We start from the raw sequence: 27235 nt of genomic DNA, 5'->3' as shown, positions 1-27235 counted from the left end.
CGGCCTGCTCCCTCGGCCTGTCCCATGCCCCTCTCAGCTTTGTCTTCCTGGTTGGGATGCTCTGTGTTAAGAACACGGCCCACTAGAGAGTAGGAAGCAAACTTTGCAAAAAATCCATCCAGTTGAAATCCAGTTCTCTGGGGCACTTCCCTCCGCTTAGGGCTCTCCTCCCAGAACCAGGAGGGTCCAGTCCATCTTTCTCCAAGGGAACTTGTGGGAAGTTTGGGGAGCTTGCTCTCCCTGCAGGCTCCCCATCTCCATTCAGACCAGACCACAGGAGGTGAAGTACGGTAGCAATCATCTCAGATTGAAACTGTAGTTTAACTCTAACCCTGTTGTTTGGCTTAACAATAGAAAAGTTACTTTGATTTTCTGAATTGTATAAATCATCCCATTCCATTGAATGCCTTATTGATTGTAACGTGACTATCCCATTGATTGTGATCTTACTGGTTATCGAAGCACATTCTTCTGTACCTGGGAAACAGGACAGCACAATTATCCTAAATTGTTTTAGTGGCCACAGATAATGCGTTCCAGTTGACTCACTGGTCCCAAGACCAGGACAGCACAATTACTCTAAATTACCTCAATGGCTCTAGTCTAGATAATGAGTTCCTGGCAACTCAATGGTCTGGAGACCCAAGGGCTCTAGACCCAAAACTGTAATTTAGATAATATGCCTAAGTTTAACCCAGGTTAAACTTAGATAAGGGCTCTAGATAAGGTGTTTCTGTCAATTCAGTGACCCCGAGACCCAAAACTATAATTAACATGCTTAATTCTGCTTCTGTAAACTGCTTTTTTGCAAACCAGGTTCCTCATTCCAAACCTTGAGATGTAATCAATACCTTTGTGATCTTTGCCTATATAAGTCTGGTTTTGCCACCATCTTAAGACTAAGAGATTTGGGGAATGGCCCCTCATAGTCCCGGATTGCAATAAATGTGACTCTTGAGGCGTCCTTCTGTGATTCGCAGGGTACATTACAACAGAGGTCTCCCCTGTACCCTTTCTTTCCCCACACCTCACAGGCAATGCCATCAGCTGGTCACGCCAGCCTTACTTTCATATGCATCCAGAATGGGGTCACTTCTCTCCACCAAACTGCTCCTGCACGGGCCAGACCTCATCTCTGCTGCATCCGTGCCATCGCCTCTTAATGGTCTCCAGTCCGTGCGCTCTGAGTCAGTCCCAGTTCAGCAGCCTGGCCATCCTTGTCATGTGATATAATCCTGGCTAATGTCTGCTCAAAACTTACCAGGTTTCCTCTCTCACTCAGAAGGACACTCAAATCTGCAAAGTGCCTACAAGGCCCAGACACTGTCCTAAGGTCTTTGGTTCTTTTCTGACAACCTTCCTCTTGCTTCTCCCTTCCAGACACACAGGCCTCCCAGCTGGATGGGAACATGCAGGCACATCCCGGCCTCACGGCCTTTGTACTTTTCCACCCTTGAGCCTACAAAGCTGTTTACCTATTCATCCCCACTGGAGGACTCTTTGCCTCCCTATGCTCCCCCTCCCCCCAACCCCTGGGACACCCTATGCCCATTCCCTGCTGTAGTTTTTCTCCTTGGCGCTTACCACCACCTAACAGTGCGTTGAGATGTTAAAATGTTGATTCTGATTCAGTGAGTCTGGGGCAGGGCCTGAGATTCTGCCTTTTACCAAACTCCCAAGGGATGTGAGTAGCAAGGATCGAAGATACAATCTAATTTTAAAATTGGGTCTGTTTCACCCTGGCTGGGTAGCTCAATTGATTAGACCATCACCCCAATATGCCATGATTGCCGGTTTGATTTCCAGTCAGGGCACATCAAATAATGAATGCACAAGTGGAATAACAAACTGAGGTCTCTCTCTGTCTCTCCATTCCTTCCTCCCCCTTTCTTCCTAAAAATCAATTTTTTAAAAAAAATTGGCCTACTTTCTATTTTATCCCAGTAGATTACAAATTCCTCACCAGACAGAGATTCCTCATTCACTGCTGTGTCCTCAACACATCACATTTTGCTTAACACCAAGTAGATGCTTAATAAGTACTTGCTGAATGAACAAACAGGTAAAGAGAGGCCCTGACCTCCCCTCTACCTGGGCAGGTCCACTAGGAACCTCAGACTCAAGGAGTTCTTTCTACCTGCCGCAGCCATAATCCCTACCCAACCTCTTCCTGTTCACACACAGCCATCCTCCCTCCCGAATAGCCCTCCGAATGCCGCCAAACCTTAGAGCAAAAAAGAAACATGTTTGGTTGACCTCTTACCTGGAATCACCACTATGCCCTAGTTTATGAAAGAATTTCCCCAAACAGATGGAACCCTCACCTCTTCAAGCCCACAGGTCTTTGGGGTTGTGTAAGTGGAAGTCCTGTGGGCCCACAGAGAGCAGATGTTCACTGGCTAGAACCTCAGAAGGAAGTGAGGTGCCCCATTTCACATGGAAGCTACACTCTGGGCTCCAGGAGAAGAATCCCAACTTCCTTCCTGCTCAGACTTCTCCACCTTGCCCTGGGAGCAGGGAAGCAGGAGGGTACGCCCTTTTCTTTGTCTCTGGATTTTGGATTTCAGCACAGTTCCAGGCTCTAGGGAGAAACAAATCCAATGAGTTTTAAGGTGATTTTGGGACAGTTAAGCTCATCACCCTTAAAACCCTTAGGACCAAGGACCCAGTGCACTCTGTCCCTCCAGGGAGCACACTGGAGCCTTTCCCTCCACCTCCCCTTACCATCCCCCTCCCCCTCTGCAGCGGATATTATCATTAGCTTCCTCACTCCTAAGCTCCTATAGCCCTTCATTTGCCTCCATAACTTGTCTCCTAAGCCCATTTCTTCTAGGAATTACTTCTTCTACCTCTGTGATTTACCCAATAAATGTTCTCTTACAGTTTGGGTCTTGGCTCTGAATTCTTTCCTAGCCAGAACCCAAGTACCGAGGTTGCTGACCCCAGGTTTGGTCTGACCCCACCTGTCAAACACCTGGTTCTGTTCCCACTGCTCATGACAAATTTAATTATTAGGCCAGCCAGAGAACCCAGAAGGGAAGAAGGGAAAAGTTTCTCCCCCTAGGAATTTGGTGGGCCAGCTGGGAAGCTTCACTGGCTGGGTCCTGCTGCTCCAGGGCTGCAGAGCGGTCCTGGTGCCTGACCAGCACCTGCAGAAAGAATTCTCATGCCAGTCTCCTGGACCCGTCTGTGTGCGGTCTGGTGGAAGTGAGAGGGGTGAGAGTTCTTTTTCTAAATTTAGATTAGCAGAGAATATTTGTTTTTCTACTGTTAATGTGTTTTATGTTAATTTGATTATTAGACCAGCTGAAGAACCTAGAAGGGTAGAAGGAAAAGTTTTCCTCCCCCACATAGACATCCGACTTCATTTGTTTTCCCTTATTTATTTATTTATTTAATTCTAATTTTGTTTTCCCATATTTATTGAAAAGTCTGTCTTCCTCAGTGCTCTGAAGTGCTATCTTTGTTATTAATCAAATGCCCACCTGTTCATGGTCCTGCTTCTGGGTTCTGTTGTATCTTTGCATCACACCCAATATCCCTCTGTCTTAATTACTAGGGTTTAATAATAGGTCTTTATTATTTATTTACTATTGATTTCAGAGAGGGAGAGAGAGGGAGATAGAGATAGAAATCAATGATGAGAAAAACCATTGATCAGCTGCTTTCTACATGCCCCCTACCAGGGATGATGGTACCTGCAACCTGGACATGTGCCCTTGACTGGAATCGAACCTGGGACCCTTCAGTCTGCATGCCAACATTCTGTCCACTGAGCCAACTGGATAGGGCTAATAATAGGTCTTTATAAAATAGTAAGAAGCTAGGAAAATTCCAGGACAAGTGTAACAGGGAAACTAGCAGTTTGCAGTAACCTAGTAAATCCTATCTTTCCTAAACCAGGGACACTTAAGGGTAGTTGTCCTCCCCAACTGCAGGGTAAATAGCTTAAATCACCCTACTCAACGAGGCAGATAACAGAAATCCAATTCAGTGCCATTGCTAACCACACCCAAGGACAGACAAATTAAGAAAATAAATCTCATTTTGGTACATCAGCATGAAGCTGATGAATATGCTATTGATTCGTCCCTAAACACCCAACCTTTAAAACACCTGAAAACAAGTCCCAGGGCGCTCTCTCCCTCCAGGGAGCAAGCACTCCTGTGCCATTCCCTTCTACTCTTCTTCCCCCACAGGCACCTGTCCCCTAACCCAGTAGTTGGTAAACTGCGGCCCCTTGAGTGTGGCTCTTCCACAAAATACCACGTGCGGGTGTGCATGTACAGTGCGATTGAAACTTTGTGGCCACACTCAAGGGGCCAAAAAGCTGCATGTGGCTCGTGAGCTGCAGTTTGCCGACCACTGCCCTAACCTCTAAGGCAGTGGTTCTCAACCTTCCTAATGCCGCGACCCTTTAATACAGTTCCTCAGGTTGTGGTGACCCCCAACCATAAAATTATTTTCGTTGCTACTTCATAACTGTAATTTTGCTAGTTATGAATCATAATGTAAATATCTGATATGCAGGATGTATTTTCATAGTTACAAACTGAACATAATTAAAGCATACTGATTAATCACAAAAAAATATGTAATTATATATGTGTTTTCCGATGTCTTAGGTGACCCCTGTGAAAGGGTCGTTCGACCCCCAAAGGGGTCACGACCCACAGGTTGAGAACTGCTGCTTTAAGGGAACCCATGAGACTCAAAACCAGGGGAGCAATGGGCAGTGGCGGCTCATCCCAGGCTAACTCCCTGGACCTGTCTCCAAGGCCCCCCTTTCTCTGATTTCCCAGTCACCCAGAGCAGCTCAGCCTAGGCTCTCCTGTTGCTTCTTCTATGCCCTTCCTTGTTTCACAGTCCTAAGTATGATTTCGCTGTGTTCAATACATTCTTGCTTGCTTTTCTATGCTTTGTCTCTTGATTGAAATCTTTCCCTCAAGAACCAAGGTCTTTGTGTCTCCCCAGTAATAGTTTTACTTACTAGATTGCCAGTTTATTATAACTCAGGAGACTGAGCTGGTTTGGCTCGAGTGTTGGCCCGGCCCGTGGACTGAAGGGTCTTGGGTTCAATTCCGGTCAAGGGCACATACTTCGGTTGCAAGCTCTATCCCTGGCCCCAGTCAGGGTGCTTTCGGAAGACAACCAATCAATGGAGCATTTATAAGCCAAAGGTACACATTTCTCACTCACTTTGTACATTGTTTGTTAATGAGAATACGCAAAACAGTTGTGGGTGTGTGTACAAATGGATGCTGGCTTAGTTTGGCAATACATCGCGTGTTCTGGATTATCAGACCTGGGCAGTAACTCCAAGACAGCTTTGAACTTTTAAAAAAATATTTTCGTATTGATTTTTTAGAGAGAAGGGAGAGAGACAAAAACATCCATCAGAAAGAAACATTAACATGGATGGGCTGCCTCCTGTACCGCCCCCGCCCCTGCGTACCCCCCAGCCCTCCGCCCAGGAATTGAGCCCTAAACCCAGGCATGTGCCCTGATCAGGAATTGAACCGGTGATCTCTTGTGCGTGGGTTGATGCTCAACCACTGAGCCACACCAGCCGAGCAGTTTTGAACTTTGTAATCTGACAACTTGGTTTTGAATTCCAGTTGTATACTTATAAGTTATATATGGTAGGTTTGTCAGAGAAGATGGCAGCAGTAATTCTCCCTCCCTGTGTCCCCTCCTTGGGCAGCCCCCTCACATACTGTGGGGCTTGGCCTTATGCCCTGCTTTGGCCAAAGGGACAACAGCAAATGTGGTACAAGCTAGATGTGGAAAGTGCCTGTGCTTGCCCTCATGCAGCACAGGAACTCAGCCACCTTGTACAAGCCCCTCGGAATAATGAGATTTGCGGCATGTTCCCATCACCCAGCTGACGTTGAACTCCTCCTTCCACCCCCACCCCCAGATACTAGGCCCCCTGGACATCCATATCCACTGAGTCAACCCAGAAAACTCACAAAATCGTGAAAAATAAACATTTTATGTTTATTTATTTGTAAATATATATATTTTTTAATATATATTTTATTGATTTTTTACAGAGGAAGAGAGAGGGATAGAGAGTTAGAAACATCGATGAGAGATGCATCGATCAGCTGCTTCCTGCACACCTCCTACTGGGGATGTGCCCACAACCAAGGTACATGCCCTTGACCGGAATTGAACCTGGGACCTTTCAGTCCGCAGGCCGACACTCTAGCCATTGAGCCAAACCGGTTAGGGCTGTAAATATATTTTTATTGATTTCAGATAGGAAGGGAGAAAGAAATAGAAACATCAATGATGAGAGAGAATTATTGATTGGCTGCCTCCTGCACGCCCCCTACTGGGGATCGAGACCACAACTAGGCATGTGCACTTGACTGGAATCGAACCTGGGACTCTTCAGTCCTCAGGTCTGCGCTCTATCCAGAGAGCCAAACTGGCTAGGGCAATGTCTACTGTTTTAAATCGTAAGTTGTTAGATGGTTTATGAGGCAGCCAAAGTGTACTTATACACTATATGATTTTAGGTGCGTTTCTTAGTCGCTCAGTCTTTCTCATCTGTAATATGGAGATATTATGTAATATCTGTAAAATAGATATATGTATATATATATGTGTATATATATATATAGTTACAGTGGTGCTGGCACAGCATAAACACTCAGCATAATAGACAGACAGACAAGCTCTGCAGGCTGGAATGGTTCTGCCCTCAGGCTGGGCACAGTGCTTAGTATTTTGTGAGCAATCTAGATGCTAAGAAAGCATGTGAAAGAACTGGAAGGATGGTGGAGCAGGGCCAAGGCAGGAAGTTGCCTGCTCAAGGTGATAGCACTAATCACTTAGGACAGTGGTTCTCAACCTTGGCTGCACATTAGAATCACCTGGGACTTTTTAAAATCCTGATTTCTGGGCCTCATCCTTTGGAAATTCTGTTTCTTTGTTACTAATGTTGTGGCCTCACCCCATAAGAAACAGAATTTCCGGAGGATGAGGCCCCGAAATCAGGATTTTAAAGATTCCCAGGTGATTCTAATGTGCAGTCAAGGTTGAGAACCACTGACTTAGGAGGAAGGGAGGGGCGGAGAACTCCCCACCGTGCTATCTCCCCTGGATATGGTTGAGGCAGGGGCAGTCAATAACTGAGCTGGCTCCTCCAGGAGCGTAGGTAAATAAAAGGACGACCCTCACAGGCAGGACGGATACCCAGCTGTATCCCGGATTGCCTGGAGACCAGAATTCATAGTAACAGCTGATGTTAGGTGGCCCTGGTTTGGCAGGCACTGAACGTTGTTGTACATTTCATCTCCACAGCCACCATAAAGGAAACTGCATTGCTCTGGCCATTTTACACGGAGGGATGCTGAAGCTCAGAGATTACACTGGAGCCTAGTCCAGGCTCCTTCCAAGTCTGAAGTTTGAACCTGCCCCTTTAAGGAGTGGGGATAGAATCCAAGAGGTGTGGTGTATAGAGGCACCCTGCAGATAGGTGCTGGCCGGATTCCAGGGGGGCTAGGACTTCCTGGAGGGACCATGGGGAAGAAACAGGTTTACCATTGGCCTCCAAGGGAAGGAGAGTCACCAGCCTCAGAGTATAGAATATTCAGAGGATGGTGGGCACAGACGTGTACGTGTGTGTGTGTGTGTGTCTGTGTGATTTAGAAGGCTAGGTAAGGTGGTTAGGCTGAGTAAGGCAGCAGCTCAGCAAAGGTAGCGAGACTGGTTACATGAAAGAGGACTGAGGGAGAGGGACAAAGTGGTTTTAAACATGAATGAGCGAGGTATAGCAGACAAGGGATTTTTATAACTGTAGTGTGACCTACCCAAAAGACCTCGCCTCACTTACAACCTGCTCAGTCATTACTCTTCCAGAAGGAAACCGTCATCGCACAGGAACAGATCATTGATACAGAACGACAAATGTAGAAATTAGAACTTTATTATAAACACTTATTATACATGGATTTTGTATACTCTTTGAAACTTTTAAAACTATATGTAACCTAAGATTATTTTAATGTATTCATTATTCAATCTATAAAATACAAAGAGCTTCAAAAAAAAACCAAACAAAATATATATCTAGCAGAGGAAAAAAATGTAAATTGACTTGAGAAAACTAGTGAATATAAAAATACCACACCCCAAACTAAAACAGACCAATTAAGAAATACATTCTACAAAGCCTATTAATCCTCCAATTTAAAATAAATGACTTCCCAAGAGAAAAATATTTCCATCATCATAGCAGTTTGATGAATAAAAGCAAAGCTGCTCTCATTAAGGGAAATTACATTATATGTAAGAAAAATGTAATGAAGTTTCTGGAAAATGAAAAGTAATTTCCATGTTGGAGTTATCAGGCATACTAAATACTTTAAAGATTTATTTATTTGAGAGAGAGAGAATGAGAGAAACATCAATTCGTTGTTTCACTTATTTGTGCATTCATTGGTTGCTTCTTGTATGTGCCCTGACCAGGGATTGAAGCTGAAAGCTTGGCCTATTGGGACCACACGCCAACCAACTGAGCTACCCGGCAAGGCCTAAATACTTTGTTCACTTGGCCTTTGTTAGAAGTGAAAGTACCTGTTTCCATGAGAAAAGTGCTATGAACATGAACATCATAAAACCAAGCTCCTCAATGATTTTTCAGTTTAACTGCAGGAGAATCAACTCAAGAGCTTCAAAATCCAAGGATAGATTGGTCCCAAAGCATTTCCTCCTCTGTCCTTTCTGTGCCTTGTTCCTTTTTCTCTTTTCTACGCTTACGATCCTCTTTCTTAGAGGCTACATCTCGTCTTTTTCTCTCCCTTTGATTCTTAAGCTTTTCTGTGCTGATCCTGACTGTTTCTACCTCTGTGCTGCTTTTCTGGAAGCTCTTGTGTTTGTCTAAATCTGTTTCCTCACCACCTTTTTTCCTCTTATGCTCGGGCTGCTGCTCCTCCGATTTTCCTCTGCCTCCTTCCGGGTGCCGTTTTCTCCTCTGGTGTGTCCGTTCATGGCCGGCTTTATGGGCACTGGTACTGTTTTCTGAGAGGTGCCTGTAAACTCTAGATTCGACTCTGTATGAGCTATAATTATACTCTTGATGACTAAGGTTTAGGGGTGCTGGTTTTTCTGAGAAACAGTCCCTGGTGAATTGACAGTATCTCATGCTGTCATGAGCTGGTAGCCACTGAGGTAACTGGTTTTCCACTGTTTGTGAAACACTGCATGACCTTGGGTGGGTCTGGAGGGTTTCAGTTGGGAGTCTTTGATCAAACCTCCTGTACCTCGGTCTGAAACGAACCTCTTCTTTGTCCCTACAGGTTTCCAAATAGTCCTCTCTCATCTGTCTGAAACAAGTCTTTGGTTCTAAGCCTCTGGCTCTCTGCACTTGGATATAATCTTCAAGTTCATCTTGAAAGGAGTCAGATGTCTTCTTTGAATGCTTCATTAGGTTGACAACAAGGGATTTTCTGTAAAGAAGATAAAAGAAATTTATTTTTATTATTTTATTCTGAATATATCTTTGTTCTTGAAGAGAGCTTCAAAACAAAATACAAAACACAGAAGTCCAAACAAATTAAAACCTAATTCAGTATAAAAGTTAAATATCATGACATTATATGCCAAAAAGGAACATAATCAAATATCTCCTAGGCTACTCACAAGGAACTTGATCTTTCTCAGAAGAGGAATGAGGGGGCAGAAAGGAGCTGACATATAAGATTTTGTTGTATGGCTAAAAATGTAAGGTATGTAGAGATGTATGATAGGAATACATGGTGGGTAGACTGATCTAAATGTTCATATATTTTCTATAGTTCTGATTAATTAGTTTCTGTATATTGTTTTCTCCCAAACAAAATTAAATAAACACACATACTCACCTGACTAGAGTACTATAGGACTTAAAAAAAAAAAGGATGTTTATAAAATGGTTTGGGAATACTAGAAATTGGAAATTCGGCTATGAGATAAAACTCTTAGATACAGGGCATGAGGGAAAATGAGAGAACAGAGTTCTGTCTCTTCTATGTAGGACTTGGATTTCATTCCGCTACTTCTGATTGGTGGGAAAGCATTCTAGGATGCCTTCTGGTTTGTTCTCTATCAAACTACTGGTGGGAGGGTTAAGGGAGGAAATGGAGGTGAAAGCTGAGAGGGAATTAAATTGATGCACAGAAAAGTTTCAGAAAAAAGAGTACATATACTAGTTTTTGTTTGCTTGTTTGACTTTTTTTTAGGGGGGGAAGGGGGGACAGTACTATTCCTGCTTCTCTTTCTTTACACTGCCTAAAATCCTGCCTAAGTACAAATACAGCAGAAAATGTACTGATTATGAGATGATAATTCCTAGATATTTCTGGTGATACATTTTATCTCCAAAAATTAGCATAACCTGTGCAGAATTGAACAGTCCTCCCTTTAAAAGAAAAATAAGCCTAACATAGCACCCCAGAGTCACTAATGATCAGCTATCTTATCTGGACATTTGAGATTAAAAAGGAAGTCTACATGAAGCCTAATTTGGTGAGTTAGAAAATTTAGCTACTATTCAACTTAAATAGTATAACAATTCTGAATAGAATAAAATAATATAACAAATATTTGATTAAATATCCACAAAAATTTGACACTTCAGAAAAGAATATATGCAATGGCCAAAAAAAAACAACCATGAAAAGGTATCATTAGCTGTCAAGTCAATGTCAAATAAAACCATAATGAGATATCACCATGCATATATTAGAATGACTGAGATGAAAAAGACTGACAATACCAGCGTTGGTGAGGATGCACAACAATTGAAATTCTCTTACATTATTGGTGGGGATGTAAAATGGTACAAGCACTTCACAAACAGTGTTGGGGTCCAACCCCAGCAGGTCCAGGGGTTCCCAAAGGTGTGGACAGAGTCAGTGAAGAAGGAATGACACAGAGACAGCGTTCAGTTGATCAGCAGCCTAGCCAGGTTCTCTAGCCAGGATCTCCAGCCAAGTTCTGTGTCTATTGTCTTGTTACATCTGTATTTATACCAGTTGATTTTAATCCTATCAATTCTATTCCAAAGGTTAGGGCGTTTCTTCTCTCCATTTCCAAGGTTACTCTATTGTTCTATAAAGCTACAAGGAAGTAACTGAAGGTGATTATCCTAAGTAAAGATTATGTAGCTTAAGCGTGATTGTTCTTCCCCCGCAGCAACTGTGTCAAGCAGCAAGGGTGGATCGGCTTCCCACAAAACGGTTTGGCAGTTTCTGAAGAAGTTAAACAGATAACCTACCATAGGGGTTGGTTATTCTACTCCTAGATATTTACCCCAAAGAAAAGGAAATATATGTCTATACAAAGACCTATATATACATATATATTTAAAGCAGCTTTATTTGTAATAGCCCCAGAAAGGAAAACAACCAAATGTTGATCAACAGGCAAATGGATAAATCAAATAAATACTGGTATTTATAATAATAAAAGCATAATATGCTAATTAGACCAGACAGCAGAATGACCTTCTGGATGAAGCTGCAGCGGCGGGGCCCAAGGCAGAGGTGGTTAGGAGCGATCAGGCAGGCAGGCAAGCAGTTAGGGGTGATCAGGCAGTCATGCAGAGTGGTTAGGGACAATTAGGCAGGCAGGCAAGCAATTAGGGGTGATCAGGCAGGCAGAGTGGTTAGGGGCAAACAGCAGGCAGGCAGAGGGTTTAGGGGCGATCAGGCAGGCAGGTAGAGGCGGTTAGGGGTGATCAGGCAGGCAGGCAAGTGAGTAGTTAGGAGCCAGCGGTCCCGGATTGCGGATTGCGAGAGGGTGCAGGCGGGCTGAGGGATCCCCCCCTCCATGCACGAGTTTCGTGCACCAGGCCTCTAGTATTCATATAATGAATATTTATCAGTGGTAAAATGAAAGAAACTATTGATACACTCAACAACATGGAAGAATCTCAAAATAATTATGCTGAGTGAAAGAAGTCTAACAAAAGAGTACTTACATGATACCATTTACATATAACTTTAGAAAAGGCAATTAACCTGTAGTAACAATGACTGTTGTTGTTTTTTGTTTTTTGTTTTTTTTTTTTAACAGTAACTACTTTGAGATGAAGCATGAAGAGGTGGGAGGGAATGATTATAAAGGGCATTTTTTTTTTTTTGGTATGGATATGTTTACCACCTTGATTGTGTTGGTAATTTTATGGGAATATCTGTCAAAAACCAACAAATTGTGTAACTTTAAATGTGTACAGTACAGCTTATTGTATATCAACTATACTTTAATAAAACTGTATTTAAAAAGCCACTAACAAGATTGAAGAGGTGTTGATAATTATTGAAACTGAATTATGGGTGCATGAGTGCCCATACTACTTTTCTCTACTTTCTGTTTTGAAAATTTTAATAATAAAAGATTTTATACACAATACAATGTACAGATGATGGGTTATAGAATTGTACACCTAAAACCTATCATTTCATTGACCAATGTCACTCCAATAAATCAATAAAAAAGAAAAACGAACAGGAAAAAAAAGAGATCTTACTTCACACTCACTAGAATGACTAATCAAAATGACAAATCATCTAAATGACAAATGATATTAAGTGTATGGATGGAAACTTCATTCAATGTTGGTGGGGATGTAAAATGTTGTAGCTGCTCTGGAAAACAGTTTAGGATATCTCAAAATGTTAAACATACAGTTACCATATGACCCAGCAATTTCACTCTTAGGTATATACCCAAGAGAACTGAAAACCTATATCCACACAAAAACTTGTATACAAATGTTCATAGCAGCATTATTCATAACAGCTGAAAAGTAGAAACAACTCAATGTCCAGTAACTGATGAATGAATAAAATGTGGCTATTCATATAATGGAATATTATTTAGCAATAAAAAAGAATGAAGTACTGATATATGGTACAACATGTATGAACCTTGAAGACATGCTAAATAAAAGAAAGGAGTCATGAAAGACCATAGATGGTGCAGAGATCAATAAAGAGGTAAATGGAACCTTACCCTTATCAGGCTGAGAACTTGGTGGAGAAATCTGACCATATTCACCCATTAATTGCCTTCAATTTTCTAGCATAAACTTTCCCCAAACAGTGAGACTGTGCAACAACTGGGGAGCTAGAAAACATGATACAAAGATTAGAAAAATAATTTTTGTCCATAACTTCACTCCCTGTCACCTGGAAACAACCAAAATATTGTTTTAAAGATTAAAGCATTCAAAGCTTAGAATTATATCATCAACAAAGATCATCTGAAAATTCACAAACTCCATCTTCAATTGCTTATTTTGCTTCCTGTAAATTTGAAAGTAAAGCTCTTTTTGAGCATATATTTTACCCTGGAAAAATTAATATTTAGTTTATTTTAGAACAAAGTTGACCCCAAATTTACACCTCATAATTTTTAATATATTTAGTCTGAACTAAGAGTTTAAAAATAGTTTTGCTTGTTTTCAAATCAAAGTATCAGCTTCAGTAGAAATAATCCTATGATTTAGAAGCCCTTTATTTTCAAACTACTACATAATGTGAAATCCTTTGTGATTCAAACTATATTACTACTCCAGATATGCCTTTTACAAAAGGTATCTGTAAAAAGTTGTCTTTGTTCAGTCAAGTGGTATTTATGACTAAAATAAAGGAAGGTAAGATAGATCATATTAAAATTTAAGGTAGAACTTTTTTTGAAGATGGTATAACAAAGGTGGAAATTTATTGAAGAACAAGTGCAGACTCCCATGTGGGGAAGGGGAAAGAATCTCACAGCACAGACTCCCATGTGGGGAAGGGGAAAGAGTCCCTAAGATAGTACTTTTAATTTTCAACTAGATATCCTTTCATATGCCATGTCAAATCTTAATTTCCTGAGTGCTTGGAAGACCATACTATTAGCTTTTTGCTCATTAGAACTTTGGTATAAAAACATTTAGTAAGCCTATGATAATAAATATAATACTAGAGGCCCGGTGCATGAAATTCGTGCATGGGCAGGGTCCCTAGGCCTGGCCTGAGATCAGGGCCTTCCTTCTGGCTTTCGGATGGGGCCTTCCTTCCCTGGCTGCCGGCAGGGGCCTTCCTTCATTCCATGCCAACCCCAGGTGGTCAGAGTATGTCATAGCGAATGATGGAACTCCCGAGGGGACACTTTGCATATTAGCCTTTTATATATCTATATCTATATCTATACTATATCTATATCTATATCTATATCTATATCTATATCTATCTATCTATCTATCTATCTATCTATCTATCTATCTATCTATCTATCTATTTTTACTTAGTCCAGAAAAAACTATTCTGAAGAGGTTATTGGGTCACCAGTAGGAATCTGGACTTTATGGAAATTATCTGGGGTACTAGTTTTGAGAGATTGGTCTAAGAAATCCGGCCTTGAATTTTGTTTTCTTATAGAAGACCAACTCAAGAAATACAGTCTATTTTAAGATAGTCACTAATTAGAGTTATACCACTAATGTCATCTGAGAATCCCATGAAGGAACCACAAACCATCATTACCCACGGTAGGCAACTGTCCTCCAGATTTGGCACAAACATGACCCTAAGCAAGGCTCACTAAACAAGGATTAGACAAGCCACTCATAGCTACAGTCATATTCACATATTAACTTCTAGAATATTTTCTAAAAGTGTTTATCACCACAGTAAATAATCTATGTCAAAATTACTCCCTATTACACTTGAGGTCTATACTACTACCTAGAGTTCCTAATGGTTGAAATTTATTTATGGAACTTTACTAGTTTATAAATACAATGCAAATCATGGAACACCAAAATACTTCCCATATGGCCATTTAAATAAATGTGTTGGAACCACATAGAGAAATGCCCGATATATTAACTGTGCATAGATGTAGAACTACATCTACCTACATACCTACCTATTGATCTAAAATTCAATTTTAATATAAAAATTCAACATATAGAACAAAAATTTAAATATATACACATGTATTGACTGTACGGAGGAGTTAGAGCTGGACTGTAATCCAGTCACTCCCTTCCTGGGAGGAGGAAGAGGGAAGAAGGCAGGTGATCTCTGGACCTCAGGTAAAGAGTCAAATGGTATTTGCTAGGAGGAGGCTAACTTTATCTGAAATGCTCTCAGCAAGATGTCCCTGGCTAAAGATGACCTATAATAGGTAAATCCAGGATCCCTGAGGCGTAACTTCCTGAAGACTGTCATATAAGCTACAATGCAGATTCATAATTTTAACATTTCCACTGTGTGAGGTGACTCTCAGACACCCCATCTATTATTCTGGGTCAAAGGTGCAAGATCAATGTGGGAAGATAATGGTCATGTGTTAGACGCTGCTGTTTCATCAAAGCCTCTTGATTGCCTGTACCCTTGAATCAGTGAACCTTGATACTAGGTAATATTACAGATTCATTTGAGTCTGATTTGATGGTCTCATCTTGTGTGTTAGCTCAACACCCATAGGAAAAATCCAAAAAGATATACACTAAACTTAATGGAGTTTGGGAAATAGGGTTAGAAAAAAAGAGTATGGGAGAACACTCAACATTTTGCTCTCTGCACACGTCTGTATTGCTTAAAATTTGTTTTAATCCCACCTAAGGATGTGTTTATTGATTTTTTTTTTTTTGAGAGGGGAAGGAAAGGAGAGAGAAGGAGAGATTTGTTGCCTCCTGTACCTACCCCAAGCAGGGGCTGAACCCACAACCGAAGAATGTGACCTGACTGGGAATTGAACCCACAACCTTTCATTGTACTGGACGATGCTCCAACCAACTGAGCCACACTGGCCAGGGTTGTTTAAATTTTTGCAAAGAACATATATTACTTTGTAATTAAAAATGCTATAATTTTATTTAAAGGTTCTACACGAAATCTTCAAACTAAGCCTACTTTTCAATACCAGTGTATAGATTAAAAGATTTGCTTAAAAAATATTATGTTCAAGAATTATAAATCAGAAAAATATCATAAAGGATTTAATGAATATTTAAAAATATTTCTCTATAATATATATTATCCCTTTAAATTACTTTTTAGTTGTTTAAAAGTATATAATGTAAATTATATTTGACTCTTAAGTCAGGCAAGGTAAAAAGTTTAACTAAAAGAACTTTCAGAGCTTTCCTTGAATCAGAATTAATATAATCAACTTGAACATGATGATGTGACATTAAAATATTCAATAACACCACGTAAATATTCTAACAACTAAAACTAGCACAGATGCAAAGTTTTCTGAAAACTAGTCATTTGGAAGCTCAGGATACCCTAAATTATAACAATTTCCCTCTCTATTCAACCCTTAATACCAGATTGCCTAATTCCTGAAAGTGAATGTTTTAAGCTGTGTGGACTGGACAGAAAAAAAGAGGGTCTACGGAAAGTAATCTCACAGGGGGATTGACCATGAATTTCTATCAGGGCAGGTCATGGTGGGTAGTCATGCCCCAGGCATACAACTTTTTAGTAAAAGGTTCATCTTTGCTTTAAACAAGCCCTGACCACTGTTTCTGTGCATAAAACAATGCATTGTTTCTAAGTCAGAGATTTTCAACCTGTGTGCCTCAAGAATTTTTTAAACATGCAATACTTGACTATTCAGATGGGCACTGACCTCTTTTCCCAGTGGTTCTCAACCTTCCTAATGCCGCGACCCTTTAATACAGTTCTTCATGTTGTGGCGACCCCCAATTTCATTGTTACAAATTGAACATAATTAAAGCATAGTGATTAATCACAAAACAATATGTAATTATATATGTGTTTTCCGATGGTCTTAGGCAACCCCTGTGAAAGGGTCGTTCGACCCCCAAAGGGGTCTCGACCCACAGGTTGAGAACCGCTGCCTTAGCATGTTAAGAAGAAAAAAAAAGACAACAGCCAACACAATAATAGCCTTAGGGTGTGAATACCCTGTCTCTCTCTTTTTATTTTTTTTAAAGGAGGATCCCCCTTAGGGGACCACTTTATTGATTTCAGACAGGGAGAGGGATAGAAACATCAATGATGGGACAGAATCACTGATTGGCTGCCTCTTGCACCCCATATTGGGAACTGAACTGTAACCTCTTGGTTCACAGATCCATGCTCAACCACTGAGCCACGCTGACCTGTCTTGAACCATAAATATATAGGTCATTTAACAGAGTTGCATCTTACTGGTTATGTTGCATAATACGGTTGCTTCTGATTGGCTAATTTTTGGTACCAGAAATCCTTACACACAAATATAGGCACCTGATTATTTATTTTTTGTTAATCCTCACCTGAGGATATTTTCTCCATTGATTTTTAGAGAGTGGAAGGGAGGTGGAGAGACAGAGAGAGAAATATTGATGTGAGAGAGACTGGGGCTCAGGACTTGAGGCTGCCACTGGGGTACATGCCCTTGATTGGAATTGAACCTGTGACGCTTCAGTCTGAGGGCTGACGCTCTAACCACTGAAAAAACTGGCCAGGACTAGGCACCTGATTTTTTAAAAAATCACTTGACCTGGCCAGAGTGGTTCCAACCTATGGACCAGTCAAGGCACATGCCTGGGTTGAAGGCTCGATCCCCACTGGGGGGTGTGCAGGAGGCAGCCGATCAACGATTCTCTCTCATCACTGATGTTTCTCTTTCTCCCTCTCCCTTCCTCTCTGAAATTAAAAATAAAAAAAAAAAACTTATAAAAAAAAGTCACTTGGAGCAAAAAGGGTTGTAAATCAATCAAAATTATATCTATTTTTTGTCACATCAGCAAAAAGTATTTTTTTTTTGGTGTGCCACAGAATTTTAGTAATTAGTTTACGTGTGCCATGAGATGAAAAAGGTTAAAAACTGCTGACCTAGGTCAATGTATCTTTGCAATAACCACACCTCAAGAAAGCATATCACCTTAACTATCTTGTAATTCAATCCCTGCTTTGCTTCCCACCCCCACTCCCATGTAATTTTCCTTAGTTCCTTCCTTATTTCAAATGCATAAAAGAAAACTGCAAAACTTACTCTCTGTAGCATTTGAGATCTTGCTTCCTGGCATGTGTTACCAGTTTGGCTCAAATAAACTCATAAAAATTCCCTATAGGTTTGGACGTTTTCTTATGTCGACAGTCACCTTTAACTCCTTCACTCACCAAGCTCTTACTTTGTCATTATCTCCATTAAACATATCATATTCCCAAGCTCAAAATCTCAGCCATATTTCTCCCTATCAAGTCCTGATTCATGTCAATTCTTGCCTTATAAAGTTTTTATCAAATCTACCTCTTAACTTTTCTTTCTTTAAAATTTTTAAGTTAATTCCTATTAAAAATTTTTTTTTAGAGAGAGTGGGGGAGGGGGGGAACACTGGTGTGAGGCAGATCAACCGGTTGCCACCCACATGCAGGGATTGAGCCTGCAATGGAGGCATGTGCACTTGACCACAATTGAACCCAGGACCATTCAGTCCAAGGGCCGATGCTCTAACCAGTGAGCCAAACTTGCTAGGGTTTATTGTTTTTTAGAGAGAAACATCTATTGGAGAAAAAAACCTGAATCGGCTGCCTCCCGTATGCCCCCTACCGGGACTGAAACCAGCAAACTTTCTGTGCACTGGACGATGCCATTTACCAGCTGGGCGATCTCTTCATTTTTTCAATTCCCATAACACAACTTAGTTAGTTCTCCATGCCTTTGGGCTTTACTAAACTTTATCACTATTAATTTAATTTTGTCTTCAAGGTAGCATGGTGGGTACTGTGGGACAGGATAGGGAAAAAGAGATATTTATTGATTACTGTGTGCCAAACAAGGTAATAGATTATTCTTTCCATCTTTTACCTCTCAAAGATAACTGGAATTTCCCACATTTTGAAGATTAAGACATCAGGATACAAAGAGATTAAAATAGCTTGTCACATGTGTTAAATGACAGAGCTGGATCTTAAACTTTGGTTTATCTTGACTCTTTCTATTATACATGGTTGTCCCACTCGTTGAGAATTATAAATTAGGAATTATAAATTCCTAATATCAAGGAATTGACGATTTTGTAAAATTATATGCAAAGAACTACAATGCAGGATAAAAACCTGTTAGTGCTATAAAATGTAGGAAGGTACAATGTCTTCTTGCTTAGGAGTTGGGAAAGGATTTGTGGAGAATGGATTTGAATTGATCCTTAGGAGACAGGCAAAATTTAAAGAAAAAATGAGTAAAGAAAAGATATTCTGGAGGAAGGAAGGCATTAGAAAAGGCATATCCACTTTAGATAAAACAAGATATGCATAAGGCAGAGAAGGACAGTGCTATAAAAGTAGAATGGGCCATATCATAATAGGTCTTATTTGGGCATTTAAATTTAATTCTGCAGTCAATAGGGAAAGAAGAGACTCAAAATAGGGATAATGGTAAGGAGGGTGCTGCAGGCAAGAGTTTATTGGGCTGAACCCGAATTGTGGTAGTGAGAACAGAAAAGAAGGGAAGAATATAAGAGACATTCTGCAAACTGAATTAAAGGAATTTTTGATAGCTGGGGAGAGAGCAGGTAGAAGGGTGGGGAAGCACGATAATTCTAAGGCTTTCATCCCATTGAAGTCAGAGAATAACGAAGAGGAAGATAAGTTACTATTGCTGTTGTAATTATTCCCCGGGAGGGAAGTGGGAAGTGGAGTGGAGAAGCATAGTATTAAAAAAGATGAATGTGATTTGGAATGAACTCAGATTCTATCAGTATCTTTCACATCTCTCCTTCCTTTTCCTTTATGTCCCATTCCTTCATGTGCTCAATTCCTCTATGTGAAACTGGGTTTAAATAACTTACAGGTATTTAAGGTACCATGAAATTCCTTACAAAATTACAAATTAACATAGTTGGGCTCTTGAACTAATTACATATGTACCAAACTTCTGTAAACATGGTGGGCAACAGGACCATTTGAGGAAAGATGGCATAGTAGTAAATTCTAGGTGTTGAAAATCTTCCCTCAGAAAATTTTGATGCTACCTTTTTAAATTTTATATTATTTTACATAGTGAATACTATTTACTCATTACAAAGGTTGTAGCATTCTACAGTTTGAAGAACAGACTGTGATTATTGTGTACAGTGAAACGATCACTTCCCCTAAACCTGACACTATTTTCATTACCATTGCATTTAGCTTAGCGTTTTTTTGTTTTAGATCTCATATTACAGATTTCTATTGATCTTTGTAATTGCTAAAATCCTAGAACGATCTCCTAACAAAGTTTTTAAAGAAAAATAAGATACTGGTTAAGAAAGAGGCAACACTTTTTTCTCTTCTTGTCCATGTAATCTTAATTGTCAATTATTTAAGGCTTTTATAAATATCTAAACTAAAAATATATTGAATCTTAGTGTTTTTTTTTAATCCTCAACCCAGGATATTTTCCCCTTGATTTTTAGATCGTAGAAAGGGGGAAGGGGGGGGGGAGGGAGAGAGACACACACTTTGGTTGCCTCCTGCATCCAACAGGTTGGGGTCTGGATCGAACCTGCAAACCAGGCACATGATCTTGACTGGAATGGAACCTGAGACCCTTCTGTGCCAGGGCCCATGCTCTAACTAGCCAGGGCCTGTTACTACTGTTCTAGAGTATAACATATCAAATATTTACCATTTGTTAGGTATCAGTTAACTGAACAGTTAAATAAATCATATTGTTTTTTAAATCCTAGTGAATAGTCTCAATCCTAAATCAACAGATTTCATTACTCTCTGAATGCCATCTGATGGAGAAGCATAGTATTAAAAAAGATGAATGTGATTTGGAATGTGATTTGGAATGTGTCAAAGTTCATAGTTTTATGAACAGCCAGTCTAGTACACAACCGAGATGTGGAATGATTATCAATACAAAATTATAAATCAGCTCACAATTTTAAAACTGTCAAGGATCCCAGAACTTGGTTAGTGGAGTTCCTCAACCTCAACATTACTGACTTTCGGGTAGAAGAATCCTTTGCTGTGTCTGTGTGTGTATGGTTACACCCTGCATTTCAGGATGCTTACAGCATCCCTGGCCTATACCAAACAGATACCTGTAGCACCTACTCTCACTATGCTTCCTTGCCCAGCGGTAAAAACCAAAAACATCTCCCGACATTGCCAAATGTCCTCTGCGGTGGGGTCTGGGGACAAAACCACCCAATTGGGCTAATCCAATTACCCCTTTCCACAGATGACAAAACTCCAAAGAAAAGAAGTTTAGGACCGTAAAAGTTTAAAAGTTTGGTTCTTACTCAGGGTCATATAGCTAGTGGAGAAACTAGCACTAGGACCTATTACTAGCAAAGACTCCTTATAACATCCAGAAGTCTAAAAGGTTATTGCTAGCATTGTGTGAACTGACATTCTTTAGTAATTTTGCAAATACTTAGTCATCACACACACACACAAAAACCAATCAAAACAACAGAAATTGCAGTCAGTCAAAAAATTTTTTTTCGATAAGAAACTGTTTCCAAGTCTTCCTGTGATCTGGTTATGACAGCCAAATTGAACTATAGTCTTGACACCTATAAACTGCTCAGGCTTACTTGTTGGTGATACGAAAACAAATAATCCAGATTTTATTTTTTATCTCACTAGATACTAAATCTAGTCTTCCAAATTGCCCTCCCTAAGATATTTAATGGAACACAATCTGGTTATTTCTAATTTCCATTTTTAGTGAATGAAATTTATATAAAGTGCTTACAAAATGTCATAAAAAAATTAATATTTTAGCCCTGCCCAGTGTGGCTCAGTTGGTAGGAGTATCCTCCCATACACTGAAAGGTCACAGAGTCAATTCCCAGTCAGGGCACATGCCTGGGTTTCAGGTTTGACCCCAGGTCCTGGTAGGTGTGGGAGGGAAGCCATCGCTATTTCTCTCAGATTGATGTTTCTCTCTCTCTCTCCCCCATTTCCTTCTCTAAAAATTAACGAAAATGTCTTTGGGTGAGGAATAAAAAAATAAATGTATATTTTACTACTTTAGTCCTCTAAAGTGAAACGTGTTAAAAGATTATGGAAAAGCACACAAAAATGGAATATATCATGGAAGAGGGCAAAAACAAAATTATTTTTATGAGGCTATTATATTTACTGTTGTCCCTCCAGAAGAAGGGAATTATTCTAAGGTATTCTGGCTCCCACCATCTTTCACTGTGTAGACAAAAAAGCAACCTAAGGCAATACAGTAAATACTAAAAGTTAATTATTAAAATGAAGATGACTAAATGTTTTACTGAGATCTTCTGCAGTAGGATCAAACTCCATCTTTACAGCCTTATCTCAGTTTGGAATAAGCTGTCGGCAGGTATAGTCTTGTAAGAATTTAAACATCTCTTAGATCAGCAGTTCTCAACCTGTGGGTCACGACCCCTTTGGCGGTCAAACGACCATTTCAAAGGGGTCACCTAAGACCATCGGAAAACACATATATAATTACATATTGTTTTTTGTGATTAATCACTATGCTTTAATTATGTTCAGTTTGTAACAATGAAAATACATCCTGTATATCAGATATTTACATTAAGATTCATAACAGTAGGAAACTAAGATGGCGGCATAGATAAACACCGGGAAATTGCCGCTCCCACAACAATTGAAAAATACCCTAAAGGACAGAGAGGACATCACCCAGAACAACAGGAAAGCTGGCTGAGTGTAAATTCTACAACTAGAAGGAAAGAAAAGCACACTGAGAGCCAGAGGCGCTGCGGAGGTGAAGTGCAGAGGTACGGCGGCTCGCGCGCACGGGCGTAAAGGGGGTGGCACCTGAGGACGCGGCTGTTTTTTTGAATCACAAGCTCCGGACTGCTCTGAACTCCGGTTCTGGGAAGTCTCTGGGGACTCAGGACTCATACGGGGAGGAGCGGACTCTCGGGCAGCGGGCGAACTTGAGTGCGGCTTTCCCTCAGAGGTGCTTGCAGCCACTACCGGGACACTGAGACGCGCGACTCCGGGCGGAGAATCGGCCATAGCTGCTTTCTCTGCTCTTTGACTCCCTGAGACCCCGCCCCACCCAGGCTGCGGCAGAGGCTTTTGCATGTGAATGTACCTAACTGCAGCCGAACCAGGCAGACCCGGAACTTCCAAGAGAAGGCCCAAGGCCCCGCAGCGCTTGCATTGCGTCACAGCTGAGCCTCTTCGTAGCTCCTGCTGTGTGGCCTCAGGCAGAGGCTGAATTAGCACCTCCTTAGATCCAGGAGCCACTGTACCCAGTGGTCAGAGGGGGACCATCCAGATTGCAGTTCCTCAGATCCATAAGGGACACACTCAGGGAGCAGACTCAGTGAGCACCAAAGCCCCACTGAAGCAAGTCTTGCCCCAGAAGGGTGTCTTCAGCACAGAAGTTCTCCCACTTTAGACACAGCTGATTCTCACAGCCAATTGGCCTGGAGGTCAATTCCTCCCAGTGATCCTACAACAACCAAGGCACCAAGAGTGCACCAAGAGTGTCCACCCCAGGTAACTGGGGAGGCTGAGCTACTGGGCCCTACAGGACACCTGGCACGCAGGGCCACTCTATCAACACAGGGAAGCTGCCAAAATGCGGAGACAAAGAAACAGGTCACAAATGGCAGAAATGGAGGAAAGCAAACGACTGGATATAGAGTTCAAGGCCACGTTTATAAGGTTTTTCAAGAATTTTATGGAAACCGCCGATAAATTTAATGAATCCCTCAATAAGTATAGTGAGACCATGGAGGACATGAAAAAGGACCAACTAGAAATTAAGCATACACTGACTGAAATAAAGAATAATTTACAGAGATCCAACAGCAGACAAGAGGATCCCAAGAATCAAGTCAAAGATTTGAAATACAAAGAAACAAAAAATACCCAACCGAAAAAGAAAAAAGAAAAGAGATTCCAAAAATATGAAGATAGTGTAAGGAACCTCTGGGACAACTTCAAGCGTACCAACATCAGAATTATAGGGGTACCAGAAGGAGAGAGAGGGCAAGATATTGAAAACCTTTTTGAAGAAATAATGACAGAAAACTTCCCCTACCTGGTGAAAGAAATGGACTTACAAGTCCAGGAAGCGCAGAGAACCCCAAACAAAAGGAATCCAAAGAGGACCACACCAAGACACATCATAATTAAAATGCCAAGAGCAAAAGATAAAGAGAGAATCTTAAAAGCAGCAAGAGAAAGACAGTCAGTTACCTACAAGGGAGTACCCATACGACTGTCAGCTGATTTCTCAACAGAAACCATGCAGGCCAGAAGAGAGTGGCAAGAAATATTCAAAGTGATGAATAGCAAGAACCTGCAACCAAGATTACTTTATCCAGCAAAGCTATCATTCAGAATAGAAGGTCAGATAAAGAGCTTCACGGATAAGAAAAAGCTAAAGGAGTTCATCACCACCAAACCAGCATTATATGAAATGCTGAAAGGTATTCTTTAAGAAGAGGAAGAAGAAAAAGGAACTCTTACCATTTGCCACAGCATGGATGGAACTGGAGAGCTGATAAATACCACAGGATCTCACTCATTTGTGGAATATAATGAACAACATAAACTGATGAACAAGGACTGATCCAGAGATGGAGAGGCATTGATTGGACTGTCGGGCCTTGGCGGGAAGGTAGGGGAGGGTAGGGGTAAGGGGGAAAGATCAACCAAAGGACTTATATGCAAGCATATAGGCCTAACCAATGGACACGGACAACGGGGGGGTGAGGGCATGAACGGGGGGGGGCGGGGGGGGGGGTGTAGAGGGTAACGTGGGGACAAGGACACATATGTAATATCTTAATCAATAAAAAATATATTATAAAAAAAAAAGATTCATAACAGTAGCAAAATTACAGTTATGAAGTAGCAACGAAAATAATTTTATGGCTGGAGGGGTCACCACAACATGAGGAACTGTATTAAAGGGTCGCGGCATTTTTGCAACAGCGTGGATGGAACTGGAGAGCATTATGCTAAGTGAAATAAGCCAGTCAGAGAAAGATAAATACCTCATGATTTCACTCATTTGTGGAACATAGAGAACAACATAGACTGATGAACAGGGACAGATCCAAAGACAGAAACAGCGATCAGATTATTAATCCCCAGAGGGAAAGTAGGGGAGGGAGGGGGCAAGGGGAAGAGATCAACCAAAGGACTTGTATGCATGCATATAAGACAAACCAATGGACATGGACAACAGGGGGATGAGAGCATGAGTTGGGGGGGGGGGAGGAGAATGGGGGTTTAATGGGGGGAATGAGGACACATTTGTAATATTTTAACTAATAAAATAAAAAAAAAGGGTTGTGGCATTAGGAAGGTTGAGAACCACTGTCTTAGATGGAAACAAGAAAAAAATAGCCTTTCACTCTGGCCAGTGTGCTCAGTGGTTAGAACATCTGCCTGGGCTCTGAAGGGTCTCAGGGTCGATTCCTGGTCCAGGACTGGTACCTGGGTTGCTTCCTCTCCCTTCGCCCCTCCCCCCCCCCCCCCCCCCCCCCCCCGACCCCCTCAGGGATGAGGGAAGCAAACATTGGATGTGTCTCTCATATCCATTCTCCCCCCCCCCACTTCTCTGCCATTCCCTCCCTCCCTCCCTTTCACTCTGAAAAAGCAATGGAAAAAAAAAAAGAAAGGAAATAGCCTTTCATGTTGTAGGAAATGTGTTGGTGAGAACTGTCAAAACTTTTGGCAGGGTCACTCCTCCCAAACCCCTGCACCAAGAAACTTGCCCAAATCTTAACCAGGGTCTCAGCAGCCTGCGGTGAATTCCTGGGATGGCCTTTTGAGTTTGGTAGGGAAAGCTCAGGACTGTCCTAAGAAATTTTCTGTTCGTTCCAGCCAGCACCTGATGACAGGCTCCTGATCTCTTTTTAACATTTTTTTATTTATGAACTTTATTTTTATTGTTGACACGATTACGGATGAGTTCAACGTGCTCCTGGTCTCTAAGAGTACTTACTAAAACGGGCTTTCAATTGCGAACCCCTCCTCTGGCCCTCGCAGATGCATGTGTGTCTCCTACACTCCAGGCTTGTCTTGCTCAAGGACCTCAGTGCCACTCCCTTGAAATGCAACGATCGGGAAACACGGGCCTGAGACCCCGTGACGTGGGAGGAAGACCCCTCCCTCCCTAATGCCAGCAGCCGCCGCAGGCTGCGCTCACTCACCACCCGTGTCTGTCATCTGTCACTTCCCTGCATCCACGTGACCCCGCCTCCCCCGTCGCGCCTGCGCAAACCGATGGAGCTCAGCGCTTTCCCGGCGGTTACTGCTGTTTTCCACTGATGTCCGCCGTGGTCTTATCTGACATTGGTAGGTCAGATCCCTAGGCCTGTGAGTCTTAGGAGCTTCTTTTAACAGGGGGTTACCGTAACAAAAGCCAAGGGAAACCCCAACGTGATCCCGCAGAAACCTCAGCGCCGCCCCGGCCGGTGCGGCTCAGTGGGTGGAGCCTTCCTCGCGGACCGAAGGGTCGCGGGTGGGAGTCCGGTCCAGGGCTCAGATCTGGGCTGCAGGCTCCGGCTCCCAGGGCCGGTCGGGGCCGCGCAGGAGGCAACTCATCGACACATGGATGTCTCTCCCTCCCTCCCTTCCTCTCTCTCCAAATGAATTCTCTCTCGGCAAGAATGGCCTCGGGTGAGGATTCACAAACAAAAACACCCTCCCGCCTCCTCTCCAGGTCCTCACAGCTTCGAGCTCCCATGTGACTCCCTATCCCCCACCCTACCCGCTGCTCCCGAGGGCCCTCCCGGAGGTGTCCCTCTCCCAGGAGGCGGGCTCCCCTCGTCTCAGGCCTCTGTCCGTCTGTCTGTCCCCTCCACCTCGGGCTGCCTCCTCGGTGCGCCTTCCGCCCTGACACTCGGACCCACCGGCCTCTCCCCGGCCGCCTCTCTCACGCCCACCTCGGCGTCCTCGGCTGGCGAGGCGCCCCTTCCCCTCCACACGCCTCCGGGGCGGCGGGCGTGGAGAGCGGGAGGACTCGGGCCGCCGGGTCGGCCATTTTGCCCCCTCGGCGCGCGCCGGGCCTCCTCGGGGCCGCGGAGTCGCGGGGCTGAAGGCGGGGCCGCCCCCGCCGCCGGGGCGGGCACTCACCTTCTTGTGAGGCAGGGGCGGGCGTCTACTACTACCGTCCCCCTCCCCGCCAACGCCGCCGGCCGGGAGACAGGCCGAGGTGGAGGTGGCGGAGAGGCCGGGACCGCCGCTGCCGCCACCGCCGCCTCCGCCGCCGAGCAGGCGGGGTAGGAGGAGGAGGAGGCGGAGACCGGGGTTCC

General features: G+C 42.4%; 2 protein-coding genes across 5 annotated transcripts in view; both read right to left on the bottom strand.

The window, feature by feature from the left end:
• Nucleotides 1-7933, bottom strand: part of LOC118668769 (zinc finger matrin-type protein 1-like) — a 12884-nt gene extending 4951 nt beyond the window's left edge. The window contains exon 1 of the mRNA XM_036333875.1: nucleotides 7824-7933. Within this exon, the coding sequence (XP_036189768.1) occupies nucleotides 7824-7861 (38 nt within the window). The 5' untranslated portion in view covers nucleotides 7862-7933. The remainder of the gene's footprint in view (nucleotides 1-7823) is intronic.
• On the bottom strand, nucleotides 7924-27235 carry KRCC1 (lysine rich coiled-coil 1). Of its 4 annotated transcripts, XM_036333877.1 has the most exons (4): nucleotides 27057-27231; nucleotides 25924-26026; nucleotides 13009-13122; nucleotides 7924-9461 (listed from the first exon to the last, which is right to left on the bottom strand). In XM_036333877.1, exon 4 carries the CDS (start codon nucleotides 9437-9439, stop codon nucleotides 8687-8689), a length of 753 nt encoding a protein of 250 aa, XP_036189770.1. In that variant the 5' UTR covers nucleotides 9440-9461; nucleotides 13009-13122; nucleotides 25924-26026; nucleotides 27057-27231; the 3' UTR covers nucleotides 7924-8686. The 4 variants fall into 4 exon arrangements, with proteins under 4 accessions (XP_036189770.1, XP_036189769.1, XP_036189771.1 ...); XM_036333876.1 differs by lacking the exon at nucleotides 25924-26026; XM_036333878.1 differs by lacking the exons at nucleotides 13009-13122; nucleotides 25924-26026 and having other exon boundaries at nucleotides 27057-27235.

The sequence above is a fragment of the Myotis myotis genome, unplaced genomic scaffold (genome assembly GCF_014108235.1).
Source record: "Myotis myotis isolate mMyoMyo1 unplaced genomic scaffold, mMyoMyo1.p scaffold_m19_p_14, whole genome shotgun sequence".
In the NCBI taxonomy this organism is placed as follows: Eukaryota; Metazoa; Chordata; class Mammalia; order Chiroptera; family Vespertilionidae; genus Myotis; species Myotis myotis.
Note: the sequence above shows the minus strand (reverse complement) of the source record. Positions and strands in the feature narration are given on the sequence as shown.